The 27161-nt window shown below is 23.5% G+C and overlaps 3 protein-coding genes across 6 annotated transcripts in view; 1 reads left to right on the top strand and 2 right to left on the bottom strand.

Annotated features, from left to right (window-relative positions):
* Positions 1–17826, bottom strand: part of LOC129608250 (protein mothers against dpp) — a 43719-nt gene extending 25893 nt beyond the window's left edge. Inside the window, exons 1-2 of one of the 4 annotated variants that reach the window (XM_055519633.1) lie at positions 17662–17826; positions 17375–17605 (exon numbers count right to left, since the gene is read on the bottom strand). The gene's annotated coding sequence lies outside the window, so the exon portion shown is untranslated. Of the gene's footprint in view, positions 1–11020; positions 11125–14204; positions 14409–17374; positions 17606–17661 lie in introns of those variants that run through there. The other 3 variants (XM_055519630.1, XM_055519632.1, XM_055519634.1) reach the window with 3 other exon arrangements.
* A 1006-nt stretch (positions 17827–18832) lies between these two features.
* Positions 18833–22690, top strand: LOC129608280 (U4/U6.U5 tri-snRNP-associated protein 1). The gene is made up of 6 exons (XM_055519682.1): positions 18833–19511; positions 19884–20356; positions 20414–21514; positions 21574–21890; positions 21965–22190; positions 22285–22690. The coding sequence occupies exons 1-6, from the start codon at positions 18938–18940 to the stop codon at positions 22438–22440; spliced, it is 2847 nt and encodes a 948-aa protein (XP_055375657.1). The 5' UTR covers positions 18833–18937; the 3' UTR covers positions 22441–22690.
* A 557-nt stretch (positions 22691–23247) lies between these two features.
* Positions 23248–27161, bottom strand: part of LOC129608430 (protein-glucosylgalactosylhydroxylysine glucosidase) — a 41845-nt gene continuing 37931 nt past the window's right edge. The window contains exons 7-15 of the mRNA XM_055519923.1: positions 26660–26760; positions 26203–26492; positions 25748–25986; positions 25385–25472; positions 25070–25264; positions 24835–25003; positions 24489–24660; positions 23456–23599; positions 23248–23324 (exon numbers count right to left, since the gene is read on the bottom strand). Of these exons, the coding sequence (XP_055375898.1) occupies positions 23260–23324; positions 23456–23599; positions 24489–24660; positions 24835–25003; positions 25070–25264; positions 25385–25472; positions 25748–25986; positions 26203–26492; positions 26660–26760 (1463 nt within the window). The 3' untranslated portion in view covers positions 23248–23259. The remainder of the gene's footprint in view (positions 23325–23455; positions 23600–24488; positions 24661–24834; positions 25004–25069; positions 25265–25384; positions 25473–25747; positions 25987–26202; positions 26493–26659; positions 26761–27161) is intronic.

Raw genomic sequence — 27161 nt, 5'->3', positions numbered from 1 at the left:
AAAATTTATTTTCAAGTTAATTGAATTCAACGTTTGAATTTAATTTCTAAAAGAAGGTGAAACACATGTTTTAAGTTTTTGCCCAGTAATTTTGGAGTCAAGTGAAAATACATCAATAAAATTTGAGCAGGTTAAATAAAAAATCAATAAGAAAGCTTAATTTAAGTTGATCTTCTATTTAAACTTAGTTTTGCAAAATTTAATTAAACTATAAATTTCGTAGCCAATTAAATAAATAAGTAGATTAACAAAATTTCGGTATATGTATATTATGTAAAATACCCTACATATGAATAGAAATTCGAATTTATAATGAAAAATAGAAAAATTACCAAATCCAAGTTATACGGGTTTTTCCAGTAACCACAGGCTTTGAAATTAAAATATTTTTACTGTTTTGTTTTAAATATATTAAAAATAATTCTCTATTAATTGTTATTAAAGAGAAAGTAAGAACAAGACAATTTTTATCGCGTTGCAACCTTTAATTATAACATAAAATTATAATGGAACAACTTTATTTATTACTAGAACAATAAATATAGAGTGCTACTACCTATGTATCAAATTATCATATTTTCTGTTTTATCAATTATATTTCCATATACTTACATAAATTATATATGAAATTTAAAAATTGAATGGCTACCACAAATAATGTACAAAATAATTTCAAAAGTTTCGTCAACGACAACCTTGAAGATAATTAAATTTAATGCCATGTATATACGTAATATGCGATTAGGAATGTTTTAAATATTAGAAATTACTAATTTACTTGCGATTATAATTAGAAATTTGTAATGAAAATCAATTGAATTCTACGAAATTCTAAGTCTAGAAATTTAATTAAAGTGTTAATTAAATATTAGAAATAATATAAAATGTCGATATGAAGGAATTAATTATTAATTTATTGCAATTTAAATACTTTCACCTGCTGCCTACAATTAGACAAATAATATAATAATGGTATATAGAAAATATATTGAAAGTAGCAATTTTAAGTAGACAAATTTCTCTAAGGACGAAAACTTACAATTAATTTAAATGTGGTTTTTTGTTTTTGTAAATTCTTCTATAATTTGAATCGATTCTATTTAATATTTACTTTAAATAAGTCTATGTCTCTGGTATTCAATTAATTACATGTTACAGTTAAAATAAATTATCAAATAATTATATACTTATTTTTGATTAAAGTTTTTAAATTTATATTAATGCAATTTTATTTTTCTAGGAGAGTGGAGTCTTTGTGGCAATTCGATATTAGTATAGAATACTTAAGTTTCTCATACAAAACTTCTATGAAAACAAGTCAGTTTTAAATAAGTAATCATATCACTTTGAAACAGAGTCGATGGATTTCGCTTTTCGTTTCTCTAACTATTTTCTTCTTCTTCCAGATACCTGGTCTATTATCTGCTCATGGTTCCCTGATTGTATAGTATAAAAAACAAATGTCTAAAATCTGAATGGCCGGAATTTCTTGAAATGTTATAATCTTTGTGCAATGAGTCACGCAACTCAATAAATACCCCCTCCTATTCTCTGCCCAATAGTATAAATCTCACAGAATCGTCGTTTTTAAAATATTTATGTACTTGTATTCTTCCATTTCTTCAATTTATTACAAATCTTCAAATGAATTTAAAATTACAAAATAGTTTTTACAGCCTTACAAGAATTGAAATTGTTAACTTAACATATAAATTGAAAACTTCTTCATATTTGATTATAATACAAAAGTTCTTATTGTCTTGCTGAAAATTCATATAGAATTGCAAAATATATATGTAGGAGTAAAACAGAAACAGAAGCATTTAATTTAAAAATTTCCTAAATCTTGATTTTTGCATTAGGAATATGCAAGCTTGCTAAAATTATCACATATTTTATATTGATACTACTGCGAAAACCATTTTTTATGAATTATCAAAAATAATCAAAATTAAAATATATAGATCACAATAATATGATATTTTTTTTAGCAATAAATTTCGTAAGTATATTGAAATTTTATGCAATATTGATTTGATTTTTATTAATCGAATAATTGAGATTTTATTTAGAGCGCATACAATCATTACTATTATTATTATTGCACATTAAAATTAGTTCAATATTTATGTGAATATACAAATAATGTAATGCATATGTGTACGTGTGTAAATATAAATACATAGGTATTATTTAGATAATAATAATAATTTAATTTTAGATTTATGTTCATTTTAAAAATTTTACAGTATTGTTCAAAATTAAATAAATTGTGAAGAAACTAAGTATAATAGTTCAAATTTTAAAAGTGTAGTTATAAATAAAGACTTTACATAAAAATATTCGTTCATTATAGTAGGGGTAAATTTTAGAGAAAAATTATTCTGATATTTCACCAACTAAGCGAAATCTGTTTCAAGACAGTAATTCCGGGAGTATCAATATTACTTACTACTCAACCTTTGATGCAAGACGCAATACACAATAAGAGTAAAGCAATATGTAAATTAAATTATAAATTATAAAAGCATTTTACTTTTGATTTTCTCTATTAATCACAACATATTTTTGCATATATCACGGTATCATTTAAATTCTAGCAAATACTGTTAACAACAGTTAACTTAAAAAAAAAAATCGTAATAACAATAAGTAAGTTATGCCAAATTAAAATCGTAAAATTAAAATATTATTTTAATTTGATTTTGCCTGTTGAGTTCGTTTGCTCACTTAGGTGTTATACATGTATATAAATAACACCTATGAGTCAGTTGACTTTCGGTATATTGTGTAAGCATCAACTAACGTACCAATAAGCAGCAGTTCAAAATATTTCTTGTGACGGAACGTAGTATTATGATCGCTAAAGAACATATTATTAAAATAGTTTTTGTAATAGAATTTATACCATAATTATTTATACAGATGTCTCTGTAGTCGATTTTTGTAATTAACGGAAGGAATATTATCATTTTCATTTATTATACAAAATTTTTATTATCAGAAATTGTGCTTCTTTACAAGCCTCATTATTTATGGTTTAATCTAAAAGCATACATATTTATATGTATATATTTATTTATATTTATATTTAAAGAGAACAATTGTATTTTGTGTGACAGTTTATTTTTTATAAATGTATAAGAAATAATGGTATTAACTTCACATTAACAAAAACTATTTAATTTTTTTCACTTTTGGTTCCGATATTTCTTTGTCTTCGGCTTGGATATCTAAAGTTCAAAAATATATATAAGTTATACAAAAATATTATTCAATTCAAATAAGTTTGGAACAAAATTAAAAATATATTTATTATATATACATATATTTATTATATATACATATATTTATTATATATACATGATTTGTGTGTATATATATCTGAGACTTTTAATAATAAATAATTCAGAATATCCCAACCAATATAATAAAATGTTTATTTAAGAAAAAGAAAAATTATAGCAAAGCTTTTCTTAAGATTATAAGTTTTAAATAGTGAAAAGCCATACATTACAGAGGAGACGCCTACTCTAAAAAAAAAAAAACCAAAATTAAACAAAATAGCAAGAGAAATAGAATAATCCAGCTGTAAGGAATTGAATTTGAATCTGGTTTAAAAAAAATTATAATAGTAATAATAACAGTAAAGGTAATAATCAAACTGGCATCATAATTTAAAATCAAATTGTAAAGTAAAAAAAAAATTACTTTTTTCTTATTTCTCAAGTTGGAAAATTATTAACTTATTAAAAATGTTTGTAAATACACAAAAAAAAAAAAAATTAAATAGGAAAACGTAGCCTTCGCTTATTTTATTGCTCTATATAAGGTTAACAAGTTTTTTTTTCTACTCTTTTTCTACTCTTTTAATTTGATTATTCATTTTAATAAAAAAAATTATGAAGTAAATTTTAAATTTCCATAAATTTTCATAAACTCTAACATATCTATGTATGTATGTATAACAGATATGTGGAGCAGTTCTTTCCTACTTTAAAAAAAATTTTTATTGAAATTTTACAGTTGTAATTTTAATGGGTACTTACACGTGCACGTAATTTTTATATTATTTAATTCATTCACAAAATAAACTTTTTTTGTTGTAATTATATCCGAAAAATGAGTCATAAGCATCTTAATCCCATAAGAAAGAAATTGAAATCGGGGTAATTGTAGAAGAATAGGCTTATTCATTAACGCAGTATATATCGTAACATGGCAGTGATAACTGCTCTACATTTTATGTATATAAACAAAATGTTGGAGAATTTTGGCAATCATCGAAATTATTATGAGTAATGCCTATATTTTAAAATTATTACCAAAATTCCTTAATAAATTGTTTAAAAATAGGAAATCTGAATAGAAATCATTAAGAAAAACAGACTGACATTTCTTTTTGACATAAAATTTGCTACCCTTATTGGTTTGATGTTTTAAGTTATTTTTTGTTTAGAATTGTTCCCACATCTACAATTCATGTTTGTTAATTTTATATTAATTCCTAAATAATTAAAAAAAAATGTGTGATTTAATATTGTATAGACACCAAAAATAACAAAAAAACAAAAATTGTATACTGTTTATGTTATAAAAAGAAAACTGTTCATTTATTTAAGGTGGTAACACTATAATTAAGTAAAATTATCTTGAAATAAAATAAAAAATAAATTTTAGTAACAATAATAATATTTTTATCTCTTTTCTATTATTACTGTTACGCATCTATATATATATATAAATGTACCCATATATATATATACATTCATTCAATTTCAGTGAAAAATGAATGCAGTTTTAGAGGGAGGCTTTTAAGATAATGTTGATATTTTGACTTTTAATGACGTTTATAAAACGAAAATGAATCAAAAATAAAAGTGTAGAATACAATTACACATTCAAACACATACATACAATTGTATGAATAAGTTAAAAGAAATGATCCAGATTTAATTTTGATTCTTCTATGATTTATAATAATGTAATTTTCATAATAAATTATGAAATTATTAAAGATTATTTCTTTTAGATAACATTTAATTTATATTTGCAATTTTTAAAATGGAAAATGTGAAAAAAGAAAAAAAAAAATTATTTTTTTTTTTTTTCAAATACATATGAATTTTTTTAATTTTATTGAATTTAGACGGAATCGATTTTGTAGCCACGCATGAAAATTTATTTTTACACATGAAAAAAAATATAAAAAAGATTATAACAATAAAATGAGAGACAATGTCAAAAAATGACAAATGTCAAAATTAACTACCTATATAGTAAACATTCATAACTTAGAAAATTTAGAATTCATGACTGTTGTTGGAGAAAAAAAAATTTACTTAAAGTACAAATTAATGATCGAACCTCAAAAATCTAATTTAATTGATAATTTCTTCCAAAATGCACTTATACAAAATTGAGCAGAATTGAATGACAAAAACCGAATATATGTATGTAAAAGTGTGTGCCAAAAGTTATATTAAACTTTATTAGCAAAATTACTCAATTTACCCGAAAAAATTACAGTAGATTTCTTGTATGTGCACATTTGACATTGACATTTCCTGTTAACATATTTAATAAAAGTATTTCTCATTTAAATACGTTAGAATTTCTAGAAAATAAAAAAATTAATAAATAATTTCTCGAGAAGAAATTTTCAAAAGAACACCAATAATTTAAAAAAAAAAATCAAATATACCATCATGTCTGCATTTCAATGCTTCAACTCAAAATTAAGATGTTTATGTGTAGACACACAAACACTTGCACAGAAAACTATGTAAATACTGCATTTTAAAATCATTAAGATTTTAAAAATTAATTAAGTATAATCATTTATGCATATATTATAAATTTTTTAATATTTTAGAAGGCAATTCATTTTATAGGGTGATAAAATTATGTTGAATGATTAGAAAAAAAAAATGTCGTAAAAAAATATTTAAATATTAATTTTTTTTTTAAATGAAATTTTATTGTTATAATTTTCTGTTATTATTTTAATGAGATTTTGACACGTTTCACTTCTAATTAAGATTATTTAGTAGATAATTTTTTTCTTTAATTTCAAAATTTAGAGAATTTAAAAATTTTTTTTTTATTACATACTCATAATTATAATTTTAAAAGATTTTTGACCATTAAATTTTAAATTGACATTTATGTCAATATGACAGTTATGCGTGTATAAGTTTTTAAGTGTTAATTATATAAGTATGTTGTTATCTACAACATAATAATTTTGACATCTTAATTTCGTTAAAAATTCAAATTTTGACAAAATGTCACGGAAATATACAATAATATGTACGTATTTGTATTAAAAATATCAAGGTTAATGCGTTGTGAACTTGGGATTCAAATTAGAAAAACAAAAGATGAAAAATTAATTAAAAAATTGAAAAATATTAAAAAATGAATTGAATTATGAAATAAACTTTAAGTTTATTGTTGCCATAATATTAATTTTATTGTCAGATCCGTATGCAAGTGCTTGCATTAAGATCATTATTTAATTTTTTCATATAGAGCATTTAATTTTTTTGAGATTTAAGAAATAATATTTTTAGATAAATAAAAAATATTATTAAAATATATTTTTTAACACCAGATTTGAATTTGGAAGTAAATATAATGCCAGTTGTTTAGATTTTTATGACAATTTAATTAGCAATTCAAACTTTATCATTAAATAATAAAAGTTTGGATGGTTACCTACGTATTGAATCTACATAAATTAAAACTTAACCAATATAGATACTTATAATTTAAGTGTTATTCATCGTTAAAAATTATATTCAAGTATACTATTTAGTTCTATTTTACGAAAAAAAATTTTTGAGCAAAAAAATAAAAATTAAAGAAGGTTCTTATCTTGGCGCCTATGTTTTATTTTTTTTCTTCATTTTCGTGGCTAAAAGCTGACTAAGACCCCCACAATAAATAAAGGAACAAATATATATAGATATGCAATATGGTTAATTAATAAAAAAAAAAAGTATAAAATTTATAGGAAATCCAAAAACTTTTATGAGTAAGCGTTTATAAATAAGGTGAGTTTCGTTTTATAAGTGTTGAGGAATAAAGTAAAGCAAAGTTTGAGTAAACTGGTAATCATTTTATACGTATTAAGTACATATTTCTAATGTAAATAATAAAATTGTTAAGAGAATGTCATAGAATTTTTGAAATCTTGAAAATTAAAAATTTCCTCCTAGAGGACATTATAGGAAATTTTGACATAATATGGGAAATTTTGGATATAATGTAGACCTTGTTTGAATAGAATAAAATTTCTGATTGTTTTATTATTCAATGCAAGTATTACTGGAATTGCAATTCAAAATGGGGCTTTTTGAAATTCACAATAATAATTAAAATTGACAATTGCAAATAAAAGTACTGTTGAGTTAAAAAAAAATCGAGAAATGATTAATGGGCACTTATAACTTTTATTGGTTGTATGCCTCCTCTAAATCAAATGAAAATCCAATTCAAATAAATTAAGGGTATACTCGTATATACTCGATCACATATACCTACTTAGATATATAGTCCTACTTATCAGATATAATTTAATTTTTATTGCACCGCGGTACCACAGGTATAAATACTCTAAATTCACATTTAATCGTTCTTTACACTTTTATTTTTCTTTTTTTTTTGTTATTTCTTTGATATTTTTCTTTTCTCATCAACAACAAAATAAGTATTGTACTCGTATGTTTGTATTTTGAGCATATCATCAAAACGTGACGCTATTACAGTTTTATTAAAGCAAATATAATAATTATATATAATTATGTATGTACATTTATACATACATATACATACGTATCAATACACTTAGAAAAAAACGTTAAAGTTTAGAAAAATTCCTATTATTAAGGATTTAGATAAAATTCTTTTGTAAATTGTTTAGAATAAAAAAACAAAACGTTTTCCAATATTGATAACAATAATTATATATGTATGTATGTATACTAACAAATCGTTACAAAATACGCGTTGAAAGTGTGTAAATAATAATGCAAACAAGTAAAACAAGTAAAAAGGCGGTAAATTTTAATTCTTTATTAATGTGATAAATTTGCTTTATCGAGTATATTGAAGAACAATATGTTCAATAGAATGCACGTAATAAGCACTCAAACACTGTGGGTTATTATATATTAGGGGTGCTAATATTTTTAATTTTTATTTCAAAGTTAAACTGTTGCATTTTTTACAGTAGTGGTTAGAATCCAGAATAATTTTATAAACTATTTTCTGTTTTGTCACAGATATTTAGAGTTGAGCGTGTCAATAAAAAAATTTGGAATTTATGACCTCATATATCATATGTACTGAAAATCAGCATTCATGGTTCTTATTCGAACTCATCAGTATCACGCTCACGAACATTTACAGCTCAGTCATGATATGATAAAGACTTGAATTTAATTAAAAACTAAACCTTTTCCGCAATACATATATGTAATTCTTCTGTCACATTTGACTTTGGGGACAATATCCCTCACAGGGCTTTTTCAAAAATTTCGGAATAAATTTTGATACATCGTAAATTTTAGTCGATTTGAAATCTAGTTGATTTTAAAATGAAAAATATTTTTCCAAATGTCGCAATAAATGTAATTTTAATTTGCAATATTTACATATTAAAATCAGCTTTTTGAATTTCCCATTTCGAATAATTGAATTAATTATACTTATATATTTGTATATATCAAAATTTTTCAACAATTATTTAACATATGTTCTGTTTAAATGCACATCTACAAATGAATTTTGTACATCAATATATTTATTATATTTAAGTATACGCTTATCAATATACCAGCACATATTTTAGTACATAAATTCAATCATACTCATACTCTCATACACTTATAATGTCAATCATAAAATATAATACATACATTGCTCTAACATATATAGGAAATCATCGAACTTTGTACCATCTTATAAATGTCTTATCAATGATACCGAATGAACAAGAATGAATGAATTTTGTGACAGTAAAAAAAAAAAATTCCCTATCAATTATGTTAAAAAATGGTGGGGGGGCAAAAATTACTAAAAAGTTCACTTATCCTTTGCACGGTTAAAAAAAAAAGCAATTTTTTGTAATTTTCGAAAAAAATAAAATGTTTCATAAGAAAATCACTGGTTTGATATCAAGTAAATAAGATATTGTTGTTCATACAAAATGTTTTATATACAAAATTTTTTAAATTTTGTAATTTCCAAAAATTAGTTGTTGTTGAAATATCAACTACATTAATTTTTACTCTTAATTCTAAAGAACTATTTTTAAAGTATTAAATACTATATTTAAAGTTTCAAACATGTTTGTGTAATTTTTGTTCCCTATAAACCGTTTCAAACATGTTTTGTAGCAACTATATCAAAATTCAAACTGCAAATAATAAGCTTCTCTATTTTATCAATAAAAACAAAAATTATTTTGAAATGATAATACAAAAAAAACAGAAACACTTGAACAAATATTGATCAAAACCAGTACCAGTTACTTCTAGATTTTTTGTTTTAATCATAACTAGCATACTCGTATATACATATTATACATACTTATATTATGTATATATGCTTAATATATGCATGTAAAAAAACGTTTAGTGTTTGCTAAGCATTCATATTGATATATATAAATTACTGTTATATTTTTTTCAATATATTAAAATACAAATTGAGTGTATGATTTAAATACTACACGAATCAAACTTGTATGATTTGTATCATACAAGTTTTACTAAATACAATTTACGAAAAATAACAAATTATTATAATTAAAACGAAATTAATTGCTTAAATACAATATTAATTACAGTTAACGCGTTCAAGGCGACAATTTAAGCGTCTATAGCGACAATACGAAAATATTATTATTGATATTTCAACATAATGTTCAATATTTTCAAAAGAAAAATAAAAAAACAAAGAAAGATTTTAAATATTGACAATATTAATGGAAATTTACATAAAATTTTCTATAACATCTGGACAAATTTTATTGAATGTACACTTTTTATTTATTGAAAATTTATTAAAAAATATTTAGTGAAAAATGAGAATTTATTAAAGTTTCAAATTGTTATTTTAGATTTTTTTCTTTCTAAATTTAGATATTTATTTTATTTTATTTTTTTTTTTATAATATTTACACAGTTTATTTATTTTTATTTATATCATGGGATAAACAATTATTGTGAAAAATAATTAATTTTTTTTTAATAATAAATTTGGTAAAAAAAACCTTAAAGCTACCATACAGGTGCTATTTTAATTTATATATTTAAGGAGTGAATAAATTAAAAACGTTTCAGTCGAAATTATATACCCTAAACTTTAAAAATCTGATTATAAAAATTTGTTTTAGAAATATTTAAAATTAGATTTTAAAGTTGCCTGGTAACTCAAACTAGTCCGGCCAATCCACAGAAACATCAAAAATATATTATAGAAAAGTGTAAGAATCCGAACTCTTAACTTTCATGCAATTCTTTTAAAAAATTAAAATTAGTTTTTCCAATGATATAAGAACTAATAGGAACCAGTGCATCAATTTCGTTATAACTTTCAAATTATATATAACATGTAATTTGACATAGGTTTGCAAAATTTCATAATAAAATCTTAATCGCATTTTCAAATATATAAAAAATTTTGAATTAGGTCTCGGGTAGCTACCCGAATTTGTTCCTTGAATTGGCCTAATTATAACAGCTGCCGTAATTGGCAAAACAAAACTTCTGAAAGTTTGATGGTGTTTGTTTTATTTATTTTTAAGTTACCATGTCATGCGATCGGGCAGAAAGTGGGCAAGAATATTATATAAATATATCTTTATATTGCAGACAAATTCTGCAAGTTGTTCCAAATTTCATACCAAAATAACAATTAAATTTATTTAACTATAAATAATTAACATTTCTCATATAAAACCGATTAAAAAGCAAAATATATTTATAATAAAAAAAAATGTTTGCTTTACCCAAACACAAGTCATCATGTAAACACTCAATATGTAAGTACTTGAAATCCAAAAACAAAATATATGGTTAATCAAATATAACTGTTTTCTTTGTCAAATTTCGTTAAGGTTATTTTAATTAATTTTCTATTATTAAAATTTCTTTTCAATATTTTTTATTTATAAATTTAATTGTAATTTTAAAATTTTTTAAAAATAAAATTTATTTAATAATTTTTGAAAATCACTTTAAAAAAAAATTTTTTTTATTGAAATAATAAAATCCCAGTAAAATGTCAATGTGAGTTACTTAATTTTTAATTAAAAATTAATAAAATTTATTACTAATATTTTTAATATATTAAAACTTTCAAAATTTATTCGAAAATTTTTGAATAACACTTTTAATTTTTCATATTTAAATATTTACAATTAATTATGCATTTATTAAAATTTTTTTTAATTTAAATTAAATTTTACAAATAAATCTTTTTATTCAAAATCCCCGCTTTATATTTTATTTTGTATTTTATTAATTAAATAATTAATTTATTTATTTATTAAAATTATTATAATTGAGTACTTATACATAAACAAAATAGTGTGAATAAACTTTTTATATAACATTAACATAAAATTTATTTTATTTTTTTAATTTTATTCTAGGTATACAACACTAAATAGAGAGGGTCTTTTTTACTATTAAGTATAGGTACGTTTCAGTTCACGTTCAAATTAAGATTACTTTATCATTCAATTTTTTTGATATTGTTATACGTATTAGAAAAATAAAAAATGTAAAAAAAAAACATAAAAATAAAAACAGATTGTAAAATATACAGGTGAAATATATAAGTAGGTAGGTACCGTTATATATATATATATATATATATATATATATATATATATATATATATATATATATATTTTTTGTAATCTATATATTTTTGAACAAATTATTTATTAAAAGAAAATGGTGCAAAACATAGTAATTTTTTTATAAGCGATCATATTAGAAAATTGAATTAAAAAAAAATTATTTTATTAGTCATTGATATTTCCCTATACATACATACATATACACTGATAATATTTTTTTTTGCCTTTAATATTAAATAGATATAAAGGCGTTAAAAAAGAAATTGTTAATGATTCATCAAAATTTAAATCGTCATTTCGAATACTTTAGATAAAAAGAAGAAGACGAAATATGTTACACATACATACATACATAAATATACAAACACTCCTTATCAAATTAAATGTTTTTTATGATTTTTTTTTTGCAAGTTTTAATTAAAAATAAATAATAAATAATATAGCTAAATTTTATAAGTATGTATATAAAATGTTTTATGTAAAAAATCTGAATACAGATTGACATTCTGATTCGGGCTCGGACTTCGGCTTCTAACTTGCATTTCGATTCAAGTATGCGGATTAGAGTTGGGACTTGATTTCGGATTTGAGTTCGAACTCAGGCTTAGACTTAGGATGCGGATTTGGACTCGAATTCGGGTTTGGATTTGGATCCCGATTTTAGTCCTAATTCGAATACGGAATTGAATTTGCATGCGGATGGTATTTTATTTGAGTAAATTTGAATTCGAATTCGAATTTGAAATTTTATATGAATATTCAAGTATAACAAATTTGTACATTATTATTATATATTATCTGCTATTTAACAAACTTTTAACTCAACATTCTGATTCGATTTGAAATGAAAACAAAGATATGTAGAGTCGGATTTCATAATTTTGTAACAAAATTAAGTTGTGTTCATGACACTGTAAATATTTACTTTCAATTTTCAAAAAAACATCATAATTAATTTGAAAGATCAAGAACACACTTCAAAAATAAAATAATTAAATATTTTTCAATTGAAATTGCACGTATATACGTGTGAAATTGAAATATACGGTACGGATTGAAATTTAATACAAGTGTGGTAATAAAAAAGATTAAATTTTAAAATTTCCGTGGTTTAACTGATACAAAATACTTAATTTTATTAATAATTTTTATTCGATTTATCAATTTATTTTATTAATCATAGAATTATCTAACATCCGAAATGAAATAAATAATAATTTGTTAATATTATTATGTCCTTACAGTAGAATCCAGAAATTTTTGATGGACACTGACGAATGTAAATTATTCTTACAAGATATTAAGATGAACATACAAACAAATAATGGACGATTATCATTATAATATCTAGTTAAACCTGTCCATTTGAATAAGAATACTAAATTTTATTTAAATATAACAAAAATATAAATGTACTTCATTCGAACTTTTAATGCTATTCAATTAGGATAACATTCAACAATCATATTTACTTTTTATTTTAAATTATAAATCTAATATTATTGTTATAACAATCGATATTTTACTGTAATTCATTTGTATTTTATAATCATATCAATTAATTTTTGAATGTCATCCTCTCAACCATAATTCAATTTATAATTTCTAATATAAGTACATATAATAATATTTTTGGATTTGATTTTATAATTGCTTGAAATATTATGGAATATTTGGGGAAAGAACCTTAAATATATTAATTTCTTTAATAATTTCATATTAACAATTAAAATTCACAAGTAGAAATTAAAAAACTCACACAAAAATACAAAATACAAGTATATAGATACTTCAATAAATCTAATACGATTTTTTTAATCTAAGATAAGTTAAATTTTAAATGTGACTCATGATTATAATGATTTCTTTAATAATTTAGTAATTTGTTAGTAAATTTAATTATTTTCTTTCAAATTTCAATATGGCAATTCTACTGACAAATTATTAAAGTACTTCAATAACACATTCACATATACTTTAATAATTTAAGTGATAAACGATGGCTTATTCTTATTTAATATTAAAATTCTAATGCAAATTTGAAAATTTAAAGGACATTGATTAAATAATTATTAGTAAAGTAAATTAAAATCAATACTATTAAAATTTTGTAAATTTTTTGTTAAATGAGATTTGAAATGTAAAAAAAAAATTGAAAATTTATGTTAGAATTTAATTAGGACACAATTTGTTTTGTTCTTCTTATTTTAATTTAATTTTTCACAAGGACACAAAAATAATTTTTGCTTTCTTTCTTTTTGGTTTTAGACAATGAAATTAAACACACTCACTAAAAAAAAAAATCTTTTTTTTTCTTCCAACTTACCCGTGTTTCCATCGCCATGATGGAAAATATTTCTATACAAATTATTCCAAATGTTTGTAACTTTTATTTAAAAATTTATTCAAAGAAAAATTATACGTCGATTTTTTTTTTTAAAGAAAAATTTCACACAAATTTTATTGAAATTTGTGCAAAAATTATCAAATTTTGTTTTTTAAATGTAGAACGAACACACTTTTCAAATTTATAAACTTGATGTTGAAATTTCGATTTTATTTTTAAACGAAATAAAATTTCTTAAACGAAATAAAAATGAAAAAAATAAAAAAGTTAATTAAAATTTTTTGGAAATTAAATTTTTTTTTTTTGTATTTGGAACCCTAACAATGCTACTATGAATCAAGAATTATACTTTTGTGGCTACAAGTATGAAATGTTTGAGCTCGAATCTTGTACTTCAAAATACATATTATTTAAAATTAAGATTCTATCTTAGTGTTAGAGTATAGAAATTATTAAAATTTAGTTAGCACATCTACATTAGTTCTGTAGTTATGCAGAAAATTATAATTATTTTTTAAAATTAAATTTAAATTTATGAAAGTAATTTACTTGGCTTCACTTTGGCAATTTTTTAATATAAGAATGTAAAATATACTGTGTTGAGTTATATACTGAGTTAAAAATAAAATATGCAAGACCCCAAAAAATTAATTTATTAAAAAATAAAATACAAAATGCTTAAATTACTTCTAATTAATATAAAATAGAATAATGATAAAAACATTATGTGTACTAATAATAAGAAAATCAATGTAATTTACTTGTAATTAATTAAATACTAATACTCCTAAACTTATTTTACAAGTTCATATGTTTGTAATTCTAATATATTTAATAATATTTTAATGATTTCAAGAAAATATAAGTATACCTATATTTCTATAAGAAAGAAAAATAAGCTCCCATATACTGTAAGATCTCATTTTACGTGGTGGATACGTTCTAGGTGGATAAGTATAATAGCGACTTATTGGTGGTAAGTATACATTTATGTATAGTGTACAAGCGAAATCCCTGTATTGCAAAAGAAAACTATAAAATTATATCAATAATGACATTTATATGTAAAGAGCTAAAGTAGATCTATGTAGCTGTTTTTTTTTAATCCATCAAAGTATGTGAAATTTTGAGTGCTTCAGATGTTTTTTTGAAGTTTCTATACGAAAATTGTCAAAAAGAAGCCTATAGGTATGGTTGATTAAATACAAACCGTATAAATTTTAAAAATTGCATAAAAATATGAGACCGCATAAAAAGAGACCTTACTGTGCACTAAAAATAAATGAAGAATATTTATTATAGGTACATAGCAAAAGTAATTTTTTTTTAATATTTATGTGGGTATTTTTTAAATTAGAATATTTTTATACTTAAATTCCTTTCTAGCATAAAAAATTTTTACAAAATCTCTAATTTTTTTCTAGCTTTTACTTAAGTACCTACTTATAGATAATAATTAAAAATTTTCTAATTCTTTATTTTTTCATAAAAGTTATTCATTAAATTTCATAAGAAATCTTTAACTAATCATAATATTTATAGAATGCATTTCTAATGCTTAAACAAATATACATACGTGTATACTAATAAATAAAAAAAAAAATAATAAAAGCAATAATTTTATAATCAAGCATTTCCTGTTGTTATTTTTTTTTTTTTTTCATTTTCATGTTTTTTCCTATTTTTTATGCTTTTTCTTTTGTAAATTTTGATTTCGATATCAAGAGTTTTAATCAAATATTTTATATTAAATTCTATAGCTATTTTTTACCTACATACATATTTAAAAAAAAATAATATTTTCTAAATGTGTACATATAAATTTACCTAATTCTATTTATTTATTATTTTTATTATTGCGATTATTGTTGTTGTTTATGAATATTTTGTAGTATTTGGTGTCCTTATCAAAAATAACAAAAAAAAAATTTATTTTATTTTCTATTTTTTTTTTATTTTTTCTCATATTAGCTACCTATATGTTTTACAAATTAATATATAAGTACTTAACTATAATTATATTATTTATTTATATAATTAGTTATTTAATTATGTATATATATATATAGGTATGTTTTATATAAAAAAAATATGAGTACAGATTATGTACAACGTTCAAGATAATTATGAAGAGTTGCAATTCAATTAGGAATTTGTTCTATACGTAGGTAAATTGGTAGGTACATAGGTAAATTGGTAAATTAATTATTATTTTTTAATAAAAATTTATAATTTTTAAATTAAATTTTGAATCTTAAAAATTATTTAAATTTTTAGGAACACTATCTTTAATTGGATTATTAAATTGTAGGTAATTTGGTAGATACTTGTACCAAATCACCTACAAAGATTTATTTTCAAATGAATTTCTGTAATATTTTCATAATGAATTCAAAGAAGATTTAAACCAGAAAATAACAACTAATTAAATAATCAAAATCATAACTTAAATAATTACAATAAATCGAGAAAATAAATATAATAAGTATTTAATTTGAATGAATCATAATTTTATTTTTTGCAGATAGGCACCTAATTTACTTTTAGAAAAAAATACATTTAATAACATGTATTTAACTATGTAGCTCTACCTACATAGAATATAATATTTAACTAGGTTTACATTTTTATTGTTCTCTTACAAAAAATATAAAAATATGTTCTTAAATATTTAAAAAGAGTAAAGAGGAAAGGGGCCCGGAATGACAACGAAATGAAAATTTTTTGCGCAAAGTCAGAAATAAATTCACAGAATGATTACTAACTTGCTACCGTGAATTAATTCAAAGTTTTTTTTTTTTTTTGGTTTTATTGGCCCTTTAAGAAACAAACCTACAATGTAGGCTTGAAATATATTGATGAATATTTGAATAAAATCAATTAAAAATACTAATTTTAATTTTAATTTTTTGAAAAAAAAAAATCCGAAATATTTTCAATATTATGTGATTTATGTACTATGAATAACTAAAATTTCCATTAAAAAATTATGTTAAAACTATTGGAAGAGATTTCTTGTATTCTTCCCTCTATTTCATAAATAAATGTAAGAACACAACAGATAATATATTCTATAATCTTAAAAATTCTTCCTTCCGCCTAATTTCGGAAATCAAGAAAAAAAATTTTATTTGGTAGGTAAAATTTACCTTTCTCCTTACTCTATTTTCTTCTGATTATTTTTATTTTACTTTAAAAATAATAAATGATTTCTTCTTTTTCATTTCAAATTAAATTTAAATTGAGAAAATAAACTTTTTTTTGTAGAAATTTGAATTTTTTTTTCTTTACTTTTTATACATGGGTTTACAACTTCTGGCTGGCAGCCATTGTACTAATACAAATATGCACTAAAAAATTTTTTTTTGGCGACTAAAAGTCTGCGTTAAGAAAATTGTTAAGTAAAAATTTTCTATTAAACAAATTTATTACTTACATCTTATATTAATAAATTAATGTATATATCCCTTAAAATTAATTAAATAAATTTTTTTCCAATTATATTTTTAATTTCATGAATTTTTCTTTTGTTTATAAAATTTTTTCGATCACAATCAACACTTCAAAAAAAAAATCTCTTTTTTTTTTCTTCTTTTTTACGAAACCAAAGCAGCAGTAGACAAGTACAACAACCACAAAACTGTCAAAATACCATTAATACCAACGTGAAGTTAAGGGGAAATTTTTCAAATTTCCTTTAAAAGAAATATCAGAAGTACATTTTTCAACATATTTAAATTGAGACTAGGGACATCTAGGATTAAATATTTACAATTTAATAAGTTTTTAAAATATATTTTGTGAAAATAATTGATATTGAAATATTTTCCTAGTGAATTTATAAGTAAATTTTTAATTTTTTCCTTTATACATTCACTTTTATATCATTATTCAGTTTTTGCTCAGATTTTTTTATTAAAGTTTTATGACTATGATAAATATACATGAATTTACAGGATTAAAAATAGCAACAATACTTTTTAAAAATCAACACAAGACCATTGAAATTTAATAAGGATTTGTTAGAATTACGCTTTTTTCTTTTAAATTCTGAAAGCCAAATATTTTAACATTTGTAATGGTCTATATACTCAGTCCGAAAAACGAGCTGTTTGGCAATATATCAATCATATTTGAATATCAAAATAAAAATAAAACTAGTAAAATATATTAAAAAAAGTTACTAAAATAAGTGAATGTTATTAGTAGCTCTTAAAATAACTGAAAGTTATTTCAATCTAAATATTGCAAGACTTAATTCAGACAAAAACAGTATTTTGACTCATTTATACCCTATTTAGACAACAACGAATAACATGTCATTCTCGGATAATATATTAAATGAAAACAGTTTATGTAGCGTGAATCCAATTTTCTGTAACATTTTAATCGAAAAGTATAACATTTTATTCTCCTGTAGTGTGAATAGGTTATTAACATCAAAAGAAGTAAAAAAATTGTGAATTCATATTGTGAATTCATTATGTTTAGTTTTCGATACATTTTGATTACAACTTTTAATATCGACCACAATAGAAAATATAGCGCGGCATATGACATTTGCTTTTTGACATTGATAAACTGTCAAGCAGTATACGTTTGGATTTTCATAAACGTTTAAAAGAGAGGTTAATAAAAAGTCAATAAAATTAATCATAGAGTCGCAAAATAAATTTTTACAAAAAAAAAAAACCTAATTAATAACCCAAAAAATGGGTTCTAGTACTAAAAAACATAAAAAGGATTCCAAAAAGCATAAACATAAAGTTAAATCAAGATCTCGTTCTCAAGAACGGATCGTTAGAAGAGTTATTGTATCTGATGACACAGTTCAGACAATTCGCCATCGATCTGATAATGCATTGGCTTATGAAACTCACAGTAGAAGCCGTAAAATTCAAAGAGAATCAAGTGAATCTGATTCGGATTCATCGATAATTATTGTATCTGAAAATAATAGTAGGTCTAGATCTACGGATAAAGAAAGAGATCGGGGTCGCGAAAGAGAACGAGAAAGATATAAAGAACGAGAAGTTGAACGGGATCGTGAACGTGAGAAAGCACGAGAACTTGAACGAATTCGTGATCGTGAAAAAGAACGTGAACGTGAAAGAGATAGAGCAAGGGAAAGGGAAAGGGAAAGAGAATATGAAAAGAGAAGACTTCATAAAAAGCACAAAGAACATCGTCATCATCACGATCATCGCAGGCATCGGGATCGTAGTAGATCTAAAACAGATGAATACAGGGATAGATCTAAATTGGTTGACGATTATGAAAGTGACAGTAAGTAAAAACTTTATAGAGTATGAAACAATTTTTTTTTAAACAAAGTTGCGCAGATTTTCCTGGAATAGTGTTTTGATGTTAAAGCGATCAAAAAGAAGAATAAACCAATTCACTTTTCTAATCTGTGCTTTAATTTGAATTGTTTAAACCATCCATTGTATTTTTCTTTTGCAGATGTTTGGATTTTTTATTCGATAAAAGTGAATATTGTAAGTATTCACTGTAAACACAGAAAACACAATAGATACACATAGAAAATATAATGGAAAGGCCCTTCCTCGTTTGATCAAAACAAAATTCGTGATTTCCGAGAAATTGCAAGAAAATTTTCCCTAAATAATTGAATTTTTTTTTTCTTTTCTGTTTCAGGTTCCGATTGTGTGGAAGTTCCTTTAGAGGCACCACCTGCTCCAGTAATAACGCAAAGTAATGGAAGTGAAAAAAGACGACATAGCGAAACTCCTCCAGCACCGTCTCCTCCTTTAGTTCGTTCACCACCTCCACCACCAAAAGTATCTATGGATTCGCGTTCCCCTTCACCTATACCAGAGAATGGGGCTGGTGATTGTCTTTCAATTGAAGAAACAAATAAACTAAGAGCGAAATTGGGTCTAAAACCACTTGAAGTAAATTCCGGTCCCGTGCTTAAAAAAAAGCCAGAAGCTTCAGCAGAAGATGATAATGAAAGTGAAGCAACCGATGAAATCGCTTATAAAGATGACTGGGGAGAATTCGTTCATAAACCTGCTAATAATTTATCGGACAAAATCGAAACCGAAAAATTGAGGGAAAAGATCAAGGCAGCGAAGGAACGTAGAGCACTTGAGCATAAATTAAAAAAGGTAATGTATTGCCTTTATAAGACTTAATGCTTAATATTTACTATGAATTGTTTTTAGGTTAAAACTTTGGGAGATTCAGATGATGAGGTGGATGATATACACAATTGGCTTGAGCGTTCTAAGAAAAGAGAAACAGAAAAGGTTGAAGCGAAAAAGCGGGCTAGAACACTGGCAGAAGTTGATGATGATTTTGGTATATCGGATATTATGCAAGAGCAAAATCAAAAACGGAAAGCAAGAGCCTATAAAGATAAAGATTTGAAAGGGTTACGCGTTGATCATGATCTTGATGATTTCCAAGAAGGTAAAACTGTAATTTTAACTCTTAAAGATCAGGACGTTTTAAATGAAGAAGGAGACGCTTTGGTAAACGTTAACATGGTCGATAATGAACACTATCGAAAAAATGTTAAAAATAAGGCCCTTAATCCATTATCGTATGGGTATGATGTTTATGAAGAACAATACGATGAATGGGGTAATCCAATTGACAAAGGTATTTTGAGTAAATATGATGAAGAAATTGACAAGGATATTAGGAAAAAAACTTTTACTATTGGTGAGAACGTTGAAGAGGAAATTCAGAACAGAAGACGGCTCTTAGAGATAAAAACAAAATTATCTGGGAAAAAATTGGAAAGCTTACAAGATACTGCATTACAGCTTGCAAGGGACACTTATACAGAAACTGAGTTGGCTAAATTCAAAAAGCCAAAAAAGAAAGTGAAAAAATTAAGGCAAAAACTAAAAGCTGATGATTTGTTACCACTTGCAGATCAACATCCTACTGGACGTGACTTTGGATCAAGAAGAGGTAGACAACAAGATTTACTAATTACGGATGATACACCTAAAGTACATGAAGATTTATCAAAAATCAAAGTTGAAGTTGATGATGAAGATGATTTGGCTAGATGTCTTTCAAAAGCCAGAAAGTTAAAGCAGCAGGAAGCACTTATTAAAAAACCCTTGCCTATAGATCCAAATCTCCTTAAACCAGAAATTAAAGAAGAAACTCCTGAAGATGACCAAATGACTGGAACTAAAGAAAGTGGTTTCATTACATTGAATGCTACAGCTGAATTTTGCAGAACACTTGGTGACATTCCAACATATGGTATGTCTGGAAATAGAGATGAGGATTCGAATGATATGATGGTTTGTACCAAAATCAAACGAATTTTACAATATGTAATAAAGTTATTATAAATTTTTAGGATTTTGAAATGGAACGCGAAAATGATGATATGAAATATGCAGAAAGTACTTCTGCAGGTATTACTGGAACGTGGAATTCGGTAAATCCAGATTTGAATACACGAGGAATGGATCTAGAAGAAGATGAAAATTCAAATGATATCAAAGATGTGGCAATTTTAGATGAAGAACCTGATGTCGGATCTGGAGTTGCAGCTGCTTTACGGTTAGCTTTGTCAAAAGGTTATTTAGAAAAGGAAGAGCGTAATCGCCCTAGCAATGCTAAAATGGCACATTTACAAGCTAAAAACTACACAATTGATGATAAATCATATAAGTAAGCTTTAAATTTTATATTAGCGAAAATACATATTCTAATAATATAGTAACGTTTATGTTTTTAACTTTTAGTGAAGACGATAAAGGATACAGCCGTCGTGACAGATATCATGGTCCTATATCAGATTTTAAGGATAAAGATAATTTTAAACCAAATGTAAAATTAGAGTATATTGACGATAATGGCAGAATTTTAAATGCAAAAGAAGCATTCCGTTATTTATCACATAAATTTCATGGAAAAGGTCCTGGTAAAAATAAAATTGAAAAAAGGCTAAAGAAAATGGAACAAGATGGCGTGAGTCTGTAGCTTTAATTAATTTCCTAATAAATTTTTTTAAGTGAAATTAAGAAAGAGTCACCATTAAACATATTAAAAATTTATTTTTTAGTTAATGAAAACCATGAGTTCAACCGATACTCCTCTCGGTACTTTAACTATGTTGCAACAAAAACAGAAAGAAACGCAACAACCTTTCGTTGTTTTGAGCGGTGGGAAACAAATTCATCAACATATCACACCAACATCTATCTCGAAACACAAATAAATTATGAATATTTAAAAAGTCTAGGTTTATCGTCGAGTTATTACTAATTTTTTTAATCGTATATTTTTTAGACCTTTTTTTTTTTGATTGTCGTTATTTATATTATTTTCAATGCATAATTTAGAATTTAGGCAAAGTTTTTTGGGAATATTTGAGATAACATCAAGAAAGTACATTTTATTATGTTGTATTTGTTGAAAATTACATTCTGAGACATTAAATATGTAAATATAAGAAATTCAAAAACAAATAGTCTTTAACTGAATTAAATTGGAATTTATAAAATTATTTCAGGTATGTACATCCAAGTTTAAATAGTTATTTAGTTTTTAATTATAAATATTGTAATTTTCGTTGAATATTTTCATTTAATGAAAATTTCAATTTTTATAGAATCTTGAGTCCATTGTGACAAATAAAGTTGCAATGCAAAATTTAATTTTCACAAAGTGGCAAAATTTTTTATTCAACCTTATAATGAAATTAAATTTGCCGGAGCTCGTTTTTATTTTAGATCCTATATAAAAATTATTATACTTCCACAATTTATAATACGCTACAATGTCAAAAAATAGGAATACATCATGAGATTCACTTTGTTTGAGTAAAATCGCAAATATATCTTTCTATGTGTATGAACACTTAGGTATAGAAACAATCTGAGGCATCGAATTCGCTATTTTACTAAAAATAAATTTTATTTTTAACAATTTTAATACAAGTTTGTGATAAAAAACAAAAATCATTTTAAAATTTTAAAAAAGTGAATCAATAATTTTTCATTTAAAATCTATTTTAATCTAAAAGGCATTATTTAATTTATCTCCAATCTCTGAAATTACTTCTAGTTGATTTAATCATAATTTTTGGCACTTTAAAGTAATCTGAAAATAAAATGATTATTTTAATCATTAAGAATTTCTAATTTATGAACTATTGATAATATATGGAGTAAAAAATTTGGAAATTTTATTTTCAATTCAATTAATATACGAGCAAATCATTTAATACTTACAAATAAAATTTTTTGTTATTTGATAAACATTAAGATCCATTTCATTTAATACTAATGGATGACTAGGATTAACAGAAGTACATTGAATTAACGATTCATTTGATGTCACAGTAATTTTGAATGTTGATCCAAGATACTTAATACCTAAAATAAATATATACAATTATGTATTTATAAATGTGAGATATAATTTTTGAATTTTGTGTTACTATAATAATTGAAAGCCTTTATTTGTAAACAAGTAAATTAAAATTATCTCCGAATTTTTAAATACAAATTAATTTAATAAGTTCGCTACTGTTTACATCGGCATATTTATATAGGTCTAATTATATAGAATTAGAACTTAACCCCCGAGTTAATTTTGCAAAGAACTTATTCTATTGGGAGAATTTTTCTTTTTGAGCTTACTTTAAAATTAAAATATTTTTTGAAAAATTTTTTGTTTGTAAACTATCTCAGTGGTGGAATAAATATACACCATAGGGCACAATTTTTTAAAATGGAACTAACTTAAATTTACATAAACAAGTAGGCTATATTTATGCAGATTTGCAAATTACGAGTACCATATTGGTTCGAAGATAAAACGTTATGTTCTATTCAAAAATATTCACAAAATTCCTAAAATTTATACATCACTTTTAGAAATGTTATGAGGGAAAGTAATAAATTGGCTAATTTAATTAGAAAATTGGATACTAAACCTAGCAAAATCTATCAACATTTCTTATATAATATTAATTTAAAAGAAATAGTTATGCATGTAAATTTAATAAGATCTACCCATCATGTATGTAGTTTTAAAATTATGCATTAAAATATCTTTGTGAGAAACTTTAATAGTTTTAATAGAACTCATACATTTTAAGTACCAACCAACAACCATCACTCAAATTCTTTTTTACTCAATATTAAAATTTAGATATATACAATATTAATATGTAAACCTTTTAAAATTTTATTACACAGGTATTATGTATTTTTACATAATTTTGTAGCTAGAAGAAAATATAAAAAAATATATTTTTACCTGCAATTGAAAATTTTGTTGAACCAGGTGGTAAATGTGGCATTTTAATTTCCATACGATCTAAATAAATACGTACACCAGCATAACCATTTATAACTGATTGTAGAAAACCACCAGAACCAGTAAGAAAATTAACAGCACCATTCCGTTCTGGTATTACTTCACTCCATACCTTTTAAATTTTTTTTTTTTTTAAATAAGATTAAAAACTAATATAAAATTTATGTATAGATAAAATATAAAGAAAAGATGGAATAAATTAATTATGTATTCATCAAATGAAGTCTAAATATTGCATATTTGAAGTCATTATAGAAATTTTAGAAAATATTTATAGTGAACTAACCTGAAAAGGACCCCTAACATAATTTTTATAACTTTTATTAAATAATTCTGCTGCTTTATCATAATTTCCTATATCAATATGATTGATGGTATGCATAACCCATGTCATTGCTGGTCCACTTTTACGTGTTACTTCTTCATAAATTCTTAAATCATTATGACGTGTTGAACTACAAAGAAAATATAATTATTTAATAAAAGTAAAATGGCAACATTATATAGATAGATATATTTACTCCTTCATTGGAAACATTAAAGGATATCCTAATAAAACAGTATCAGCTTGTTTTATTGGTTCACCAATTTCGTAACCTTCAAATTGTGGATGATAATCAATTGTACTATTATATAAAATTTTCATATTTTGTGCAATTCTTAACCATTCTGATTGTGTTATACGTTTTGAATTTGAACATAAATTTTTGGCAAAACTACAATTTGAATTAAAATTATATTTAACGTAATAATAAAAATTTTTAAATTAATTTAAAATTAATTAAATAATTTGTCAATTAATAAAATTATAAATACAATTTGTATTATTAACTTACTCAGCAAATTTTAAGGCATAACTTACAATAACATTTGTATAAACATTATTTGTAATATTTGGATGATCTTCATCTGGTCCCATGACATCTATCAAAATTAATGAAATTTATTTTATTAAATATTTCAATTAATTTGCATTTTTCAATATTTTTTTTTGATGTTTTTAATTATTTCTATGTGTTTATGTTCCAATTAAGGGTATACTCGTTTAATATGATTACTGTATAACATTTCAGATGCATGTATAGCAAAATATTTCAAGAGGACATTCATTCCAGCTGCTTAATCGCAGTTATTAAAAGTGTTCTGTATCTATACTCTTAAATGCAACATAAAATATACAAAATATCAAAATTTCTTACTTCTAATATCATATAATCCAGTTGAATCATCTCTTTTAACACGACTTTTCCAAAAATTTGCAATATTTTCAGCTAAAACTAAACCTTCATTATGTAACCATTCAATATCATATGTAATTGAAAAATAATTTTGCATTCCCCATGCAATATCAGCAGTAATATGATGTTGAAATTCAGCTACTTCCATACAACAAGGATTCGTTGTTTCTGTTCCAGTGAATGCACTTTCCCACGGGAATCTAGATAGGTATAAATATTTTTTTTTTAATTTAAAATTCAAATTATTTTTATGAATACATAAATTTTTTAATATTATTTTAGTAATAAAATAAGAAGGTAAATAAAAGTTAACTAACAAATATAAAACTTAATATTTTAACATGAAAGTATTCTAAATAAAACAAGATAATGGTATAGAATAAGAAAAAAAGAACAAAACAACAACAAAAATTTACTTTGCACCCTCATATCCTTCTTTTCTTGCATTATCCTTTGCAATATCCAACATTCTAAAACGATAATTTAATAGTTGTCGTGTCCATCTTGTATCAAATTGTGTTACGGTTGGTAGCATCCATACTTCAGTATCCCAAAAATTATGTCCTTGATAGTCAATTGCTCTGTTATCACCGCCACGACCAACACCAGTTGGACTTAAACCATAATATGGATTATTTTGTTGATTGCTTTCAAATGATGGCAATGAACTTGCTAAATAAAATATGCTACCATAAATTGTTTTTGCCTATTGATGATTGTTTGTGATGGTAGTGATAATGATGATGTGTTCATTCAGGGTATTGTTGTTTTCACACACATTCATTATATTTTAAAATGTGGGAAAATTTTTATGAAAAAAATATAAAATAGAAAATTATTTTTGTTTTTCTTTAAAAAATAATTTTGAATTACCAATTCTTGATTTCCAGTTATTGATATACTAAATTTATCCCAAAATGATTTCCATTGTTCGGCATTTGATTCTATAAGCGATTTTGATGTATACTGGAATGCTATTAATTTAAAAATTAGAATAATATTAGTTTGTTACTTTAATGGAATATAATCAAAAATATTTAAAGAAATAACGTAAAATTGTAATTTTAAACAATTATCGTTTTCAGGACAACATAAAATAGTCTTTGATTCATTATCCAAATCATATGTTATTGAACTTTCAAAAATTAGAAAAACCTAATTAAAATAATGCTTCAATTATTAAAAAATAAAAATCGAGAAGGAAGAAACTCGCAGAAAGTGTATGTCAGCTTCTCATTACGAGATGGCTCTCCTTAAAAATTTTGTTTACAGAGTGAGAAGAAAGCAAAAAATTGGGCGAAAATATTAAGCGAGTTTATATGACTCTTACAGTGTTTAGTCAAGAATTTCGTTTGATATTAAATTTTCAACAACT

This window comes from Condylostylus longicornis, unplaced genomic scaffold, assembly GCF_029603195.1.
Source record: "Condylostylus longicornis isolate FDR11 unplaced genomic scaffold, ASM2960319v2 ptg000031l, whole genome shotgun sequence".
Lineage (NCBI taxonomy): Eukaryota > Metazoa > Arthropoda > Insecta > Diptera > Dolichopodidae > Condylostylus > Condylostylus longicornis.
This window is presented reverse-complemented; position numbering and strand designations above follow the sequence as displayed.